Source organism: Columba livia, chromosome 1 (assembly GCF_036013475.1).
Source record: "Columba livia isolate bColLiv1 breed racing homer chromosome 1, bColLiv1.pat.W.v2, whole genome shotgun sequence".
Lineage (NCBI taxonomy): Eukaryota > Metazoa > Chordata > Aves > Columbiformes > Columbidae > Columba > Columba livia.
In genome coordinates this window covers 30,938,455-30,952,935 of record NC_088602.1, presented here as the reverse complement: position 1 = coordinate 30,952,935, position 14,481 = coordinate 30,938,455, and the positions used below count along the sequence as shown (strand labels likewise).

Genomic DNA, 14,481 nt, shown 5'->3' with positions numbered 1-14,481 from the left:
AAGGCTGCATAAAAGACCTTGGGTTATCAAGATGAAGAACATTCGTGAAATGTAAATCTGTATTGAATTCAAGATTCTTTGCAGACTTGATCACTGTTGTGAATCCTGTTACAAACAGACTAAAGATTAATTATATCCTTTACTGAACAACAAAAAAAGTCACCCAGTTTAAAGGCAACAAAACATTCAGTGGCAACTCCTGATGGAGTGACATTTTTGACACAACACTATGATGCAGGCATTGAATAATTTACCTTGAATGTAGCGAAGGCATCAGAAGCTATATCAAATGTTGACATTTCCACATATTTAAAAAAGTCTCTGAACTGTTCCGAAAAAAGTATGATTTTGGCCAAGGGTTCATGCCGGATACACTCTCTCAGCATAATTCCACAGCGTAAGGCAATATTTGGGGATTCATACCTGAAGAATAAAAAGAAACAGAGAAGATCAAGCCTAGAAGAACAAAGATAAGCAGGCACTCTTCTAGCAATGAGGAACTTTGTAGCACAGGGAGGATGTGTGCCAGCGGGGACACGACACAAAGCTAAGGAGCAGGCGCACATAAAGCTGCCAGTGCTTTCCACTGCAAACCTTTGTCTTCCCAAGCCAAAACACATCCTGGTGTGAACGTGCACTGCACCTCCTCTCTGCCAAAAGGCCATGGGGAGCATGTAATGTTTCCGCAAAGCTCCCTTTTGGATTGATGAGAAAGCAAAGTCCATACAATATAACAACCTCCCTTTTCAGATTTAATTCTGAGCTCCCCAGTTTATCCAAGAAACATGTAACACCTCATGACCATCCATCACCTCCTACTCTCCTTCTAGAGAATGTCGTTCTAGAATATTAATATCTACTGAGGAAGACAGGAGGAGTTGATGCAGGAAGTCTACACAGGATTAAGCTTTCTGCAGGTGTGAAGATCTTTGTTGCAGTTTAGGAGGAATTCTGCTCAATTCCCCCTCTGCAGAGGCTATGACTTTGTTCAGGAGACAAGTATTCGTTCCTCAAGTTACGATCCTGTTACGGCACAAGCACTGCAATAGCCAGGAGCCAGCACGCTGCTCCATCTTGGAAAGGGAGGGAGGGGGGAGGAGATTCAGATCATCTTCTATTTCTATAAAGTCTTGATTACTTTAAAGCTGAAATTAATCTGAAACAAAACTGTTAGAAACACCAAAAAAAAAAAAAAAAAAAAAAAGGAAAGAAAAAAAAAAAGAAATCCAACAGTCAGGAAGGACTTAAAATGAACTTCTTCCAACAATCTTCAGTCATGTGAAAGTGGTGAAGTCCTGGGGGACAGAAAGCACGCTCTGTTTCAATAAGCCGGTCATACTATATCAGAACTGTGTATTATCAGCCAGAGTTTATCAGCATCATTTTTCTTTTGCACAATTCATTCTTATCACTAGGCCAAAAAAAAAAAGAAAAACACAAAACGCCATCTGTGCTATAAGTGAGTGGGCCCTCCATTTACCACCAGCTTGCAATTTAAAAGAATGGTAGTGTTTTGCGAGCATACCAGAGCGGCATACTTCAACCTGATGTCAACAATAGCTGTCTTAATGAAAAATGAACTACTATTCCAAACAGGCAAATGAAACTTACCACCCTCAAGGAAATGCAGGCACTCAAGCCCTTATTTGTTTCCTTCTGGGAAACATTTGCAAATGTGAATTTATAACCCTCTAGACAATGGAGATTCGCTGATGTTTTCCGCTGAGGCGTACCTCTCCTCAATGTCATTAACAGGAATACTAATTTCCAAGCAAAAAGAGGCGGAGTTGCTCCTAGGAGCAGAGCCAGGAAAATATTAAATAGTTGGCTACAGAATATTTTGGTTGGAATAAGAGCAAATTATATTGTTTCCAGCACAATAACTTTTTAAAACACAAGTATCAACAGAATCATTCTTAGTCAAATAACCCATTATCTGGAGGTGGGTTATGGACTTTTGGCTGTTCACATAAGCGAGGGAAGTTGGGTTTGGCTCCTGAAATATGCCTGAAGAAGTTTACAGGCTGCCTGGTCATAACTGGTATGTTCTCCTCACCCACACTTACAGGCAAAGCCACCAAGCACGAATGATAAAGATGTGGTTCAAAATCACTTCTAATGAGCAATTAGTGCTCTATGCTAATATACTCCTGCAGCAGAAAAAAGAAGTATAGAGTACGCCTCTGTTTGGATGAGCTTACAACCTAAAGAAACTTCCACATACTGGCTACCAGGGACAACCAGAAATGGAAATAATGGACTTGAAATATTTTTAAATACTTATTGTAGAGGCTGAAAGAGGCAAGACTGAGAACAGAGATGCATTTCAGCGCAAACGGAATCATACTTGTGTGGCTAGTGTGGAAGACGGCACAAGGTAAGGATCACAGGCAGGACATAGGAAGGCACTGAGCCTGGGAGACACAAGGTCTTGACAAACAGCTATATTCTGATCTGATTTTACACTAAAACTCCTATAGCTTAAGTTTATCCTTGGATACGGAATTTATCCTTGGATAAATTCAAGGGGAATTCTGCAACTTTAGCCAATATACCATTAAAACTTTGACTGCACTGTGATATGAAGAGATCATCACAGAACAGATTGAGGCAGTGGCTGAGTACATTAGACAGCATGTGGCAAGATATATATTCACAAAGGAGCTTATAAATTTGTCACTTGGAACAAACAATGCAAGTGCCACTTCAAGTCCTCTACAGTCATAGTACTAGAGGGAAAATATTTTCAATTACAAAGGACCAAAGTTATTTCTAGGCTAATGCAATATGCTGACACAGGAGAAAAAACTGGCCCAAATATAACCAGTACTCTATAATATGCACCAAACATTGTATTAATCTGAAATCCTATTCATACACAAAGGCTGCACACAGAGAAAATAAGATACTATTAAAGCAAGTCCTCATGCAGCAGGGAAGTCAACTTATTAAAAAAAAAAAAAAAGAAGGAAAAAAAAGTAAAAAAAAGTAGTGAACTATGTGTTCCATGTTTTTCTGGAGCTTGGAAGCTGGAAGGAAGTAGCCAACAAGTAAAGCAAAGCCTAAAAGGTAAGAACAGTTATCTCAAGCTGGCAGTGCCACGGGAGGATTAGGCAGGAAACACTGGGCGGGAGCTCTGATTCAGGATCCTTCCCACTCACATTATGTAATGAAAAAGCAACCTTTTGTTGAGAATTTTGCATCCAATACAAGTAAAACAATGACGAGTCTTCACAATAATGCCAGGCTGTTTGTTTTATAGCCATGGCTGATCTTTTTTTTTTTTTTTTTTCCCTCTTCAAATAATGCCATATACAAGCCAGATAAATCCACTTTCCTTTAAGCAGATTTTTATATCATGTATTTCATTTAACTTCATCTTCAAGTCACGTTTTCAAGTGGTGGTGTCTAACACATGAAGTGTGCCGATGGCACACCAGCACCGCATGCTGCCTGTACACAGCCGCACATTCGGGGCCCTACCCTTGCTTTCGGCACATATTTTAAGTATCATTTTTAAACAGCCCTGGCAGCAGGTCAGAGGCAGGTAAGACAGTATTGCGTCTGACGTCATTACACTGTTCTGCGGCAGCTGCTCAGACACTGTCAGGGTTGGATAGAACTGTCTTCTGGACTGCTACTGATGAATTCAACAGCACTTTCTAACGAGAAACTCCAGCAATGGCAGTGCTGATACAGTGCAGTGCTGTGGAGAGATAGCCAAGAAATCCAGAGCAAGGAGCCTGACGACCAGCTAACACAGACATGCTGCTGCATGCAGCAGCAATCTCCAAAAAAGCACCTAAACAATGACATTTGAATATATCCAGTGGTTCTGATCGCCTACTGTAAAATGTCTGTCAGCAGTACGTATGCATAACATAAAATCTTTATTATCATCTTAATATCCTTGGTTGTTACAGATGCCAAGGAATATCTGGAACATCACCCAAAATTATTTTTTAGCTTTAAATAAAACCCAGACATATGGTAACGATACATGCGCAACATGCAAAACCAAATTGAGTGAAAAAGCGAGGAGGAGATCGCCAAAGCAAAGACAGAGATGAGGGAAGAAAATGATTGTATCTATATATACGAAATTGAAAACAGTTGCACAACTTAGCGACAACTGAGAGAATTATCACCACTGTTCTGAAACAACCAGTTCGAGGTTCATATAAATGGTGAATTTTAATGAACAAACAAAACCAAAATGCATTTAACTAGCTTACTCGTTTCCTCTCTGAGGAAGCTGGCATTTAGTAACACAAAACAAGTCAAGAGTTTCAAAATGAAAGCTAAATCACAACAAATCGCCATACTTGTAAGAGTAAGACCTGGCTCAGCCCGGCTGCCCACCTGGGCCTCCACCAGCCTGCCCGCAAGGACGGCAGCAGGTCCAGGCCTCCTGTCACAGCAACCAAGAGCTCTGGCCACCACCGCCAACCGCAAGCTCAAAGTTCCCGAAATCCCTAGTTTTGACCAGTTCCCTTGGTTAATTCCCCTCCCCCAACTACTCAGCTGTGCTGGAATGTGGCCAATTTTGAAGGAAAGAACTATTTTGGAAGACTCCCATGCAAATCCCTCTCTTGGCTCGGGTCCGCCCCTGGGAGAAGAAGGAGGGTGAGGGGAAGTTTATCCTTGGGGTTCCAGCCTTGTCCTGCACAAATCTTAGATGGTGTTTGAGTATTTTCCTAACTCTGGCTGTGGAACAAATGGCAAAATCGCAAATCTTCAACCTCAAAAGCAAGACAGTATATATATAAAAAAATATATATATAATTATCTTAAGTACCATTAGTTTAAAAGGCTTATGTCATGTTTTTGAATGGTTGTTACTAGTGTGACCATACAACTATAGGAGTCCACACAGTTTCATCCTGATCAGCTAATACATGCACTTGTTTCTGCATCGTTTCTTCAATCCAAATCACATATATTCTCATTTCCTTAGGGAAAAATAAACAAAATCCTAAAGCTTAGGCTTCTTTGGCTTGTGTGGTTTGGAAAACCACAGGAAACTGAGCAGAAAGCAGCAGACTTCACGGGGCTGGAAAAGCAAAGCTTGTCACTGAATGGAAAGTGCTTTTGGTCAAAAGCAAAGGAGATAAGAAACCTCAAGAGTTTTAGGCCAACACTTGTGCACTCCTGAATGCAACTCCAGCTGATGTCCTCTCCACACAGCAGTCTGCTCCACATCCTTAGCCAGCTTACCTTGGGAACCACCGACTTATAGCTGAGCACTGACTCTCTCAAAGGTTAAAAGACACACACACACAAAAAGCTGAAAGTTGTGGAGTTCATCACTGAATTAATTTGAAATTGAAATTCACATGTGGCTACAAGCATTGGAGAAGTCTGCTGCACAGACACAACTATTCTTTTTATGCATTTTTGCTTCTCCCTGTTCTACCACATGGTGGGTCCAGCATTTGACTCCACTTATTTACAGACAGCGCTGTAAGTCACTCCTGCAATGCAAAAAGCTCTAAACGAAACTCAGTTGTCAACAACGCTACACAAGAGTTTACGGCAAGAACTGAAGTACACATCGTGTGGGGAGCAGTCAAAACCAATCACACATAATTACTCCAACATGAAATTTGGTGAAGAAATAACGGCCAATTAAAATAATCCAGTCATTGAAAAGTATGCAGTTAAGTCGAAAGAAAGTCAGTACAAAAGAAACAAAATAAGAAATCTGGAACAAAATCTGAAAATCCCTCTTATTAAAAACAAACACACAAAAACCAACCAACCAAACAAAACGACAACAAAAACACCCAAAAGTGAGGAAGCAGATCAACTGCATTGCCAGCCTGTTCCAGGCAACGCTCTTTAATAAAAATCAAATTAAAGCACCCACCCTTTTAGAAGCATGAATAGGATATGTGGATGGGCACTAATGTATTCCACAGTAGGGCTGCGTGTGCCAATTTGTCTTCTCAAGATGTTGTTAAATATCTGGGAAACATCCTTTTTGCCCTGTTAAAAAAAGCAAAATATATCTTCAACAGGAAAAACATGAACAAAAGACCATTTATGATAATCTCTATTTTAAGTGGAAATGAAATAGAAACCAAAACAAGTCAGTCTCTTTTTTTTGAGCCCTCCACAGTCCCACCACCTCATACTTGCTGTTGTCTTCAACACCACGAGAAGGCTTCCTCCCTCAGGTAGCTCTCCCCCAATTTACACTTTTCTTTTTTGAAGTGAAGATGTGCATCCCCCTTATTCTGTCAAACAAGTCCCTGGCTATCTAAATAGCAACATTACAGTACCAAAAAAGCAAGACACTACCCTGAGGCAAACAGGTTTTTGCAGCGTGTACTACTGCTCCAGCAGCCTCCAAATTTAAGTTGCCACGCTAGTACCAAGTACACCACCCCACAGCCTAGACTTACTAAGTTAAAGCTTTTCATTATTCAAATGCAATCAATGTCAAGTCTGATTGCATTTTTGGAAATTGGGTTTAAATTTAAAACTGCACCCATTATTTCACTATGAAGAATGAAAGAACTACTACTCGTAAAAAAGGCTGAGTCACACACGTCTCTGCTTTTGTCACAACTAAAATCCTTCATTTTGTCCTAATTTTCTCCTGTATACATGCATCTGCACAATTACATTTTGTCTTAAAACGTTTCCCTGTGCAAACAACTTTTCAGAAGGTCTTTCCAAATTATGTTCTACTCAGCCACAGTGTTTGCCAGTACATCTTGCGTTAGATGTCCTCCTCCTCCCCCACCACTTTCTCCCCTGGCCACAGGAGACAAGCTGATGTGTGAAATTAATGGAGAGGGGAGACTGCTGCACTAATGACCAGTAACCAAGGCATTGAGTCAACAGTGGGTCACTATGCACAGGGCAAGCTAAAGCAAAAGGTTACTTACAATCTGTACATGCTCATCGATCTGTCTTCAGAGGACAAACATTCCTTGGCAGGGAACTTACTGAATGTTTGAAGCCAAGGAGCAGATAGTTTCACACAGAGGGAAATTCCCTAGTTTCACCTCTACAAATAAATCACCGCTGAGAAACACAAAATATTCTGCTTTCATACTCGTTCCAACCCAGCTGGCTTGAGTACTCGGGGACTCAGGGAATTAAACAGGAGAATCAAATCAGAGCAGGCCAGTCCATCTGCCTTTGTCTGCAACACTTTTGACCCTCAGACATTTTTTTCATTAGGCTAATGCTTTATAAAGTCATCCCATTCTCCTCTGTCTTTACAACACCCATAACATATGTCTGGAATCCTGTGATCTTCAGCAGCTTCAGCAGTTACTCCAAGACAAAACCAGTGCAGATGGAGAAGAGCTGTTGAAAGGGTAAGGTGAAAATGGCCAAAAAATTCCATGATCCTCTCTGCCATGCCAAATTTTACATGAATTACTTAATATGAGGTGCACTACGGCATTATAGCAAATAGCAGAGAATATATACATATATGTAATTATATCAACATTTTCTAGAGACCAGCAATGGTAAAAGCCAGAGAAACTGGTCTCTTTGGGTTCTCCTGGAATGAACGAAGCCAGACAGGAGGGAACCAAGACAGACTTCCCTCACTACCAGACATCTATAAAAATTGTCAGAATGCTTTTGCATTACTGTTACTTGGATCTGCAATTTGATTTTACCTTACAATGAAATACTTATGGCCACTGAAGCACAAGGTAAGGCAGCACAGAGAGACAGCAGTTAGATAACAAAAGAAGAGCCAAGGATGCCATTATATAAATAACAAATTGCACAACACCTATACCATCATTTAGCTTCCGTTTCAAGACAAAATAAGGGAAAGCTTCTAACGTCACCAGTCCCGGGCTTGTGGCTATTAATTGCCTCCCTGAGTGGCTTTACAGTTTGTGAACCTTTAGGCTTACATGCACACAGTAGCACAACATCTTTTAATTAACTTTTACTCTGTGCACACTTCCCTTAGCTTTTCAAAGTTCAGAGAATCACAGAATGTTAGGGATTGGAAGGGACCTCGAAAGATCATCTAATCCAAACAATAAATTTTGTATTTTAAATTTCCAAAAATCCAGCCTGACCTTGATTCTGGGCTCCTGCTTAAACGCAGCTTTATTGCTTCATAAACAGTACCATCAGCAAAATTATCTATTGTATCATGAGTGGCAGAAGCAATAAACCTGTGTTTTCTATAAATGACTGATGAACATGATGAACTCAGTTCCTCGGATCAGCTGACTGAAGCCAGCTCTGCCGGAGCCGGGAGCGAAATCTCGAAGCTACAGAGGTAAGAGAGGGTAAAGAGAGGGGTTTCTGGTCGCGTTTTCGATTCCGCTACCCGGGAGTCCCCGGCAGCCCTTGCGGAACCGGCTGACGTGGCGCGACCGTTACCACGGTGACGCGGGAGATTTAAAAGCGGCTGTAACTCGAGACAAGCACTCAGTTCCTCGGATCAGCTGACTGAAGCCAGCTCTGCCGGAGCCGGGAGCGAAATCTCGAAGCTACAGAGGTAAGAGAGGGTAAAGAGAGGGGTTTCTGGTCGCGTTTTCGATTCCGCTACCCGGGAGTCCCCGGCAGCCCTTGCGGAACCGGCTGACGTGGCGCGACCGTTACCACGGTGACGCGGGAGATTTAAAAGCGGCTGTAACTCGAGACAAGCACTCAGTTCCTCGGATCAGCTGACTGAAGCCAGCTCTGCCGGAGCCGGGAGCGAAATCTCGAAGCTACAGAGGTAAGAGAGGGTAAAGAGAGGGGTTTCTGGTCGCGTTTTCGATTCCGCTACCCGGGAGTCCCCGGCAGCCCTTGCGGAACCGGCTGACGTGGCGCGACCGTTACCACGGTGACGCGGGAGATTTAAAAGCGGCTGTAACTCGAGACAAGCACTCAGTTCCTCGGATCAGCTGACTGAAGCCAGCTCTGCCGGAGCCGGGAGCGAAATCTCGAAGCTACAGAGGTAAGAGAGGGTAAAGAGAGGGGTTTCTGGTCGCGTTTTCGATTCCGCTACCCGGGAGTCCCCGGCAGCCCTTGCGGAACCGGCTGACGTGGCGCGACCGTTACCACGGTGACGCGGGAGATTTAAAAGCGGCTGTAACTCGAGACAAGCACTCAGTTCCTCGGATCAGCTGACTGAAGCCAGCTCTGCCGGAGCCGGGAGCGAAATCTCGAAGCTACAGAGGTAAGAGAGGGTAAAGAGAGGGGTTTCTGGTCGCGTTTTCGATTCCGCTACCCGGGAGTCCCCGGCAGCCCTTGCGGAACCGGCTGACGTGGCGCGACCGTTACCACGGTGACGCGGGAGATTTAAAAGCGGCTGTAACTCGAGACAAGCACTCAGTTCCTCGGATCAGCTGACTGAAGCCAGCTCTGCCGGAGCCGGGAGCGAAATCTCGAAGCTACAGAGGTAAGAGAGGGTAAAGAGAGGGGTTTCTGGTCGCGTTTTCGATTCCGCTACCCGGGAGTCCCCGGCAGCCCTTGCGGAACCGGCTGACGTGGCGCGACCGTTACCACGGTGACGCGGGAGATTTAAAAGCGGCTGTAACTCGAGACAAGCACTCAGTTCCTCGGATCAGCTGACTGAAGCCAGCTCTGCCGGAGCCGGGAGCGAAATCTCGAAGCTACAGAGGTAAGAGAGGGTAAAGAGAGGGGTTTCTGGTCGCGTTTTCGATTCCGCTACCCGGGAGTCCCCGGCAGCCCTTGCGGAACCGGCTGACGTGGCGCGACCGTTACCACGGTGACGCGGGAGATTTAAAAGCGGCTGTAACTCGAGACAAGCACTCAGTTCCTCGGATCAGCTGACTGAAGCCAGCTCTGCCGGAGCCGGGAGCGAAATCTCGAAGCTACAGAGGTAAGAGAGGGTAAAGAGAGGGGTTTCTGGTCGCGTTTTCGATTCCGCTACCCGGGAGTCCCCGGCAGCCCTTGCGGAACCGGCTGACGTGGCGCGACCGTTACCACGGTGACGCGGGAGATTTAAAAGCGGCTGTAACTCGAGACAAGCACTCAGTTCCTCGGATCAGCTGACTGAAGCCAGCTCTGCCGGAGCCGGGAGCGAAATCTCGAAGCTACAGAGGTAAGAGAGGGTAAAGAGAGGGGTTTCTGGTCGCGTTTTCGATTCCGCTACCCGGGAGTCCCCGGCAGCCCTTGCGGAACCGGCTGACGTGGCGCGACCGTTACCACGGTGACGCGGGAGATTTAAAAGCGGCTGTAACTCGAGACAAGCACTCAGTTCCTCGGATCAGCTGACTGAAGCCAGCTCTGCCGGAGCCGGGAGCGAAATCTCGAAGCTACAGAGGTAAGAGAGGGTAAAGAGAGGGGTTTCTGGTCGCGTTTTCGATTCCGCTACCCGGGAGTCCCCGGCAGCCCTTGCGGAACCGGCTGACGTGGCGCGACCGTTACCACGGTGACGGAAGTCACACCCCTCCCCCTTGCTTTGAAAAAGCCTCTTGGAGGGCAGCGACACGTCGCTGCCCACCAGGCGCTGGAAGGTGAAGTGCTTGTGAGGCAGGTGAGCACCACCCACACGGTGCTGCAGCAGCGACTGGGGCTGCTTGTGCAGTGGGGCTCAGAGGTTCTGTCACTCCTCGCTGTTAGACCTCTCACTTGCTGCTGGTGACACAGACTGGGGTGTGGCAGGGCAAGTAGACTGGACACAACTAGCTCTTGTAGGTGAGTTTGTCCGGGGTTACATTTGTTTTCTTGTCCCCAATTTAGCTAAGGGTAGCAATGGTTTCTAGAAAAAGGAAAGCTGTTGCTGCCGTTAATACAAAGAGTGTGTCTACACAGACACTACCTGCCAAGAAGGATGCAGCCACCCAGGCTTCTGGCTGCGCAGAGTGTCTGTGCCTGGCATTGGTATCCGAGAATGGTATGGGAGACACCTGTGTACGATGTGACCAGGTGAATGACTTACTGTGCCTAGTGGCAGAGCTTAAGGAAGAGGTGGAGAGACTAAGGAGCATTAGGGAGAGTGAAAAAGAAATAGACTGGTGGGGTCAGGCTCTTTTGACTCCTAAGGGTGTGCAACAGGAGATGGCAAAGCCTTGTCCCTCCTGCCATAAGGCGGATACAGCAGATCTAATTAATGAGGGGGAATGGAAACAGGTCCCTGATCGGAGAGGTAAAAGAACCCTCTCTCGAACCCCATCACCACCCTTGGTGCCCCTAACAAATAGATATGAGGCCCTGGACCCTGAAAATCAGGCAGAGGATAGCCAAGAAGATCCACCTGGAGAGCCCTCTGGATGGACCTCATCAACAAAAAGAATCGTAACTGCAGCTGTAAGAGGAAAAAAAAAAAAAAGAAGAGTGGTAGTAGTCGGCGACTCTCTTCTGAGGGGAACAGAGGGCCCTATATGTCGCCCAGACCCATCCCACAGGGAGGTCTGCTGCCTTCCTGGGGCCAGGGTGAGGGACATTAATAGAAGACTTCCGGAGCTAATTCAGCCCTCAGACTACTATCCCCTGTTAGTAGTCCAAGCTGGCAGCGAGGACATCAACAGAAGAAGTATCAAGATAATTAAGAAGGACTTTAAAGCACTGGGTCAGTCAGTTCATGGGACGGGAGCACAAGTGATATTTGCCTCAGTTCCTGTGCTAGCTGGGATGGGTGAGGAGCTAAATAAAGAGAGGAGTAGAAAAGCCCATCTCATCAACAGGTGGCTTAAGGATTGGTGTCACCGTCAAAATTTTGGGTTTTTTGACCATGGGCCAAGCTTCGTGGTACCCAGTCTCCTCAAATCAGATGGGCTTCATCCTTCTAGGGGGAGCAAGAGGACTATAGCCCATAAGTTGGCAGGGCTGATCAGGAGGGCTTTAAACTAGGTTTGAAGGGGGAAGGGATTGAAACTGGGCTCTCCAAAAATCAGCCTACGGATGGAAAGCCCAAATTAAGAGGGAAATCAGCAGCCCACTTGAAGTGCATGTACACTAATGCACGCAGTATGGGCAACAAACAAGAGGAGCTGGAAGCCATCGTGCAGCAGGAAAGCTATGACATAATTGCCATCACAGAAACATGGTGGGATGACTCATATGACTGGAGTGCTGCTATGTGTGGCTACAAGCTCTTCAGAAAAGATAGGCAGGGTAGGAGAGGTGGAGGGGTGGCTTTATATGTTAGAGAGTCACTTGACTCTGTTAAACTTGAGGTCAGCAGTGACAAGGTTGAGTGCCTGTGGACCAGAGTCAGGGGGAAGTCCAACAAGGCTGACATCCTCGTGGGTGTCTGTTACAGACCACCCAACCAGGACGATGAAGGAGATGAATTATTCTACAAGCAGCTGGCAGATGTCTCAAAATCGACGGCCCTTGTTCTTGTGGGTGACTTTAACCTGCCAGATATCTGCTGGGAGCTCAATACTGCACAGAAGAGGCAGTCTAGGAAGTTCCTAGAGTGTATAGAGGACAATTTCCTTCATCAGCTGGTAAATGAGCCCACCAGGGGCAAGACCCCGCTAGGCCTACTGTTTACAAACAGAGAAGGGCTGGTGGGAGATGTGGTGGTTGGAGGCCGCCTGGGGCATAGCGACCATGAAATAATAGAATTTTCAATACTCAGAGATGCAGGGAGAACCATTAACAAAACCTCTACGCTGGACTTCCGGAGGGCAGATTTTTGCCTATTCAGAAGTCTAGTTCAGAGCATACCCTGGGAAACAATGCTTAAAAACAAGGGGGCCCAGGAGGGTTGGACATGCTTCAAGCAGGTGGTTTTGAGTGCACAGGAACAGGCTATACCAGTGTGCCGAAAGGCTAGCCGGCGGGGAAGACAACCGGCTTGGCTAAACAGGGAGATTTTGAATGAAATCAGAAATAAAAAGAGACTTTACCGACTGTGGAAAAAAGGGCTGGCTACTTATGAAGAATTTATGGAAATAGCTAGATCATGCAGAAAAAAGATCAGGGAAACAAAAGTGCAATTTGAAGTTAACTTGGCCAATTCTGTCAGGGATAATAAAAAGTCCTTCTTCAAATATGTTAATAACAAAAGGAGGGGCAAGGAAAACCTCCATTCTCTGTTGGACTATGAAGGAAATATAGTTAACAAAGATGAGGAGAAAGCTGAGGTACTTAATACCTACTTTGCCTCAGTTTTTACCAGTAATACAGGTGGCCCTCAGGACAACTCATCTCTGGAGGTGGTTGGCAGAGATAGGAAGCCAAATAGGCCCCTTGTATTCCAGGAGGACATAGTTGGTGATTTACTGAGCCATCTGGATCCTCACAAGTCTATGGGACCAGATGGGATCCATCCTAGGGTGATGAGGGAGCTAGCAGAAGAACTTGCCAAGCCGCTCTCCATCATCTTCCAACAGTCCTGGCTCACTGGGGAGGTCCCATATGATTGGAAATTGGCCAACGTTACCCCAGTCCACAAAAAGGGCTGCAGAGCTGACCCTGGCAACTACAGGCCTGTCAGCCTGACCTCGGTGCCTGGCAGGGTTATGGAGCAGATCATCCTGAATGGAATCACACAGCACCTTCAGGATGGACAAGCGATCAGACCCAGCCAGCATGGGTTTAGGAGGGGCAGGTCCTGTCTGACCAACCTGATCTCCTTCTATGATCAGGTGACTCACCTGGTGGATGAGGGGAAAGCTGTGGATGTGGTCTATCTGGACTTCAGCAAGGCCTTTGACACTGTCTCCCATAATATACTCTTGCAAAAGCTGGTAGCCCATGGCTTGGACAAGTGTACTCTACGCTGGGTTAAGAACTGGCTGGAGGGCCGGGCCCAGAGAGTGCTGGTGAATGGGGCTGCATCCAGCTGGCGGCCAGTCACTAGTGGTGTTCCCCAGGGGTCGGTGTTGGGTCCAGTCCTGTTTAACATCTTTATTGATGATTTGGACGAGGGGATTGAGACCATCATCAGCAAATTTGCTGATGACACCAAGTTGGGAGGGAGTGTCGACCTGCTGGAAGGCAGGAGGGCTCTGCAGAGGGATCTGGATAGACTGGAAAAATGGGCTGATTCCAATGGGATGAAGTTCAATAAGGCCAAATGCCGGGTGCTGCACTTTGGTCACAACAACCCCCTGCAGCGCTACAGGCTGGGCGCAGAGTGGCTGGAGAGCAGTCAGACAGAAAGGGACCTGGGGGTGCTAATTGACAGGAAGCTCAACATGAGCCAACAGTGTGCCCAGGTGGCCAAGAAGGCCAACGGTATCCTGTCCTGTATCAAAAACAGCGTGGTCAGCAGAACAAGGGAAGTGATCCTTCCCCTGTACTCTGCATTGGTGAGGCCACACCTGGAGTATTGTGTTCAGTTCTGGGCCCCTCAGTTCAGGAAAGACATTGAAGTGCTGGAGCGGGTCCAGAGAAGAGCAACACGACTGGTGAAGGGACTTGAACATAAGACCTATGAGGAGAGGCTGAGGGAGCTGGGGTTGTTTAGTCTAGAGAAGAGGAGGCTTAGAGGTGACCTCATCACTCTCTATAACTACCTGAAGGGAAGTTATAGCCAGGTGGGGATTGGTCTCTTCTCCCAGGCAGTTAGCAATAGGACAA

General features: G+C 46.2%; 1 protein-coding gene across 13 annotated transcripts in view; it reads right to left on the bottom strand.

The window, feature by feature from the left end:
* The window catches only part of CAB39L (calcium binding protein 39 like), a 72,113-nt gene that overhangs the window by 15,339 nt on the left and 42,293 nt on the right, over positions 1-14,481 (bottom strand). For all 13 annotated transcript variants that reach the window (XM_065053628.1, XM_065053585.1, XM_065053575.1 and 10 more), the window contains 2 exons: positions 5,870-5,988; positions 255-423 (listed from right to left, as the gene is read on the bottom strand). In XM_065053628.1, coding sequence (XP_064909700.1) covers positions 255-423; positions 5,870-5,988 — 288 coding nt within the window. The remainder of the gene's footprint in view (positions 1-254; positions 424-5,869; positions 5,989-14,481) is intronic.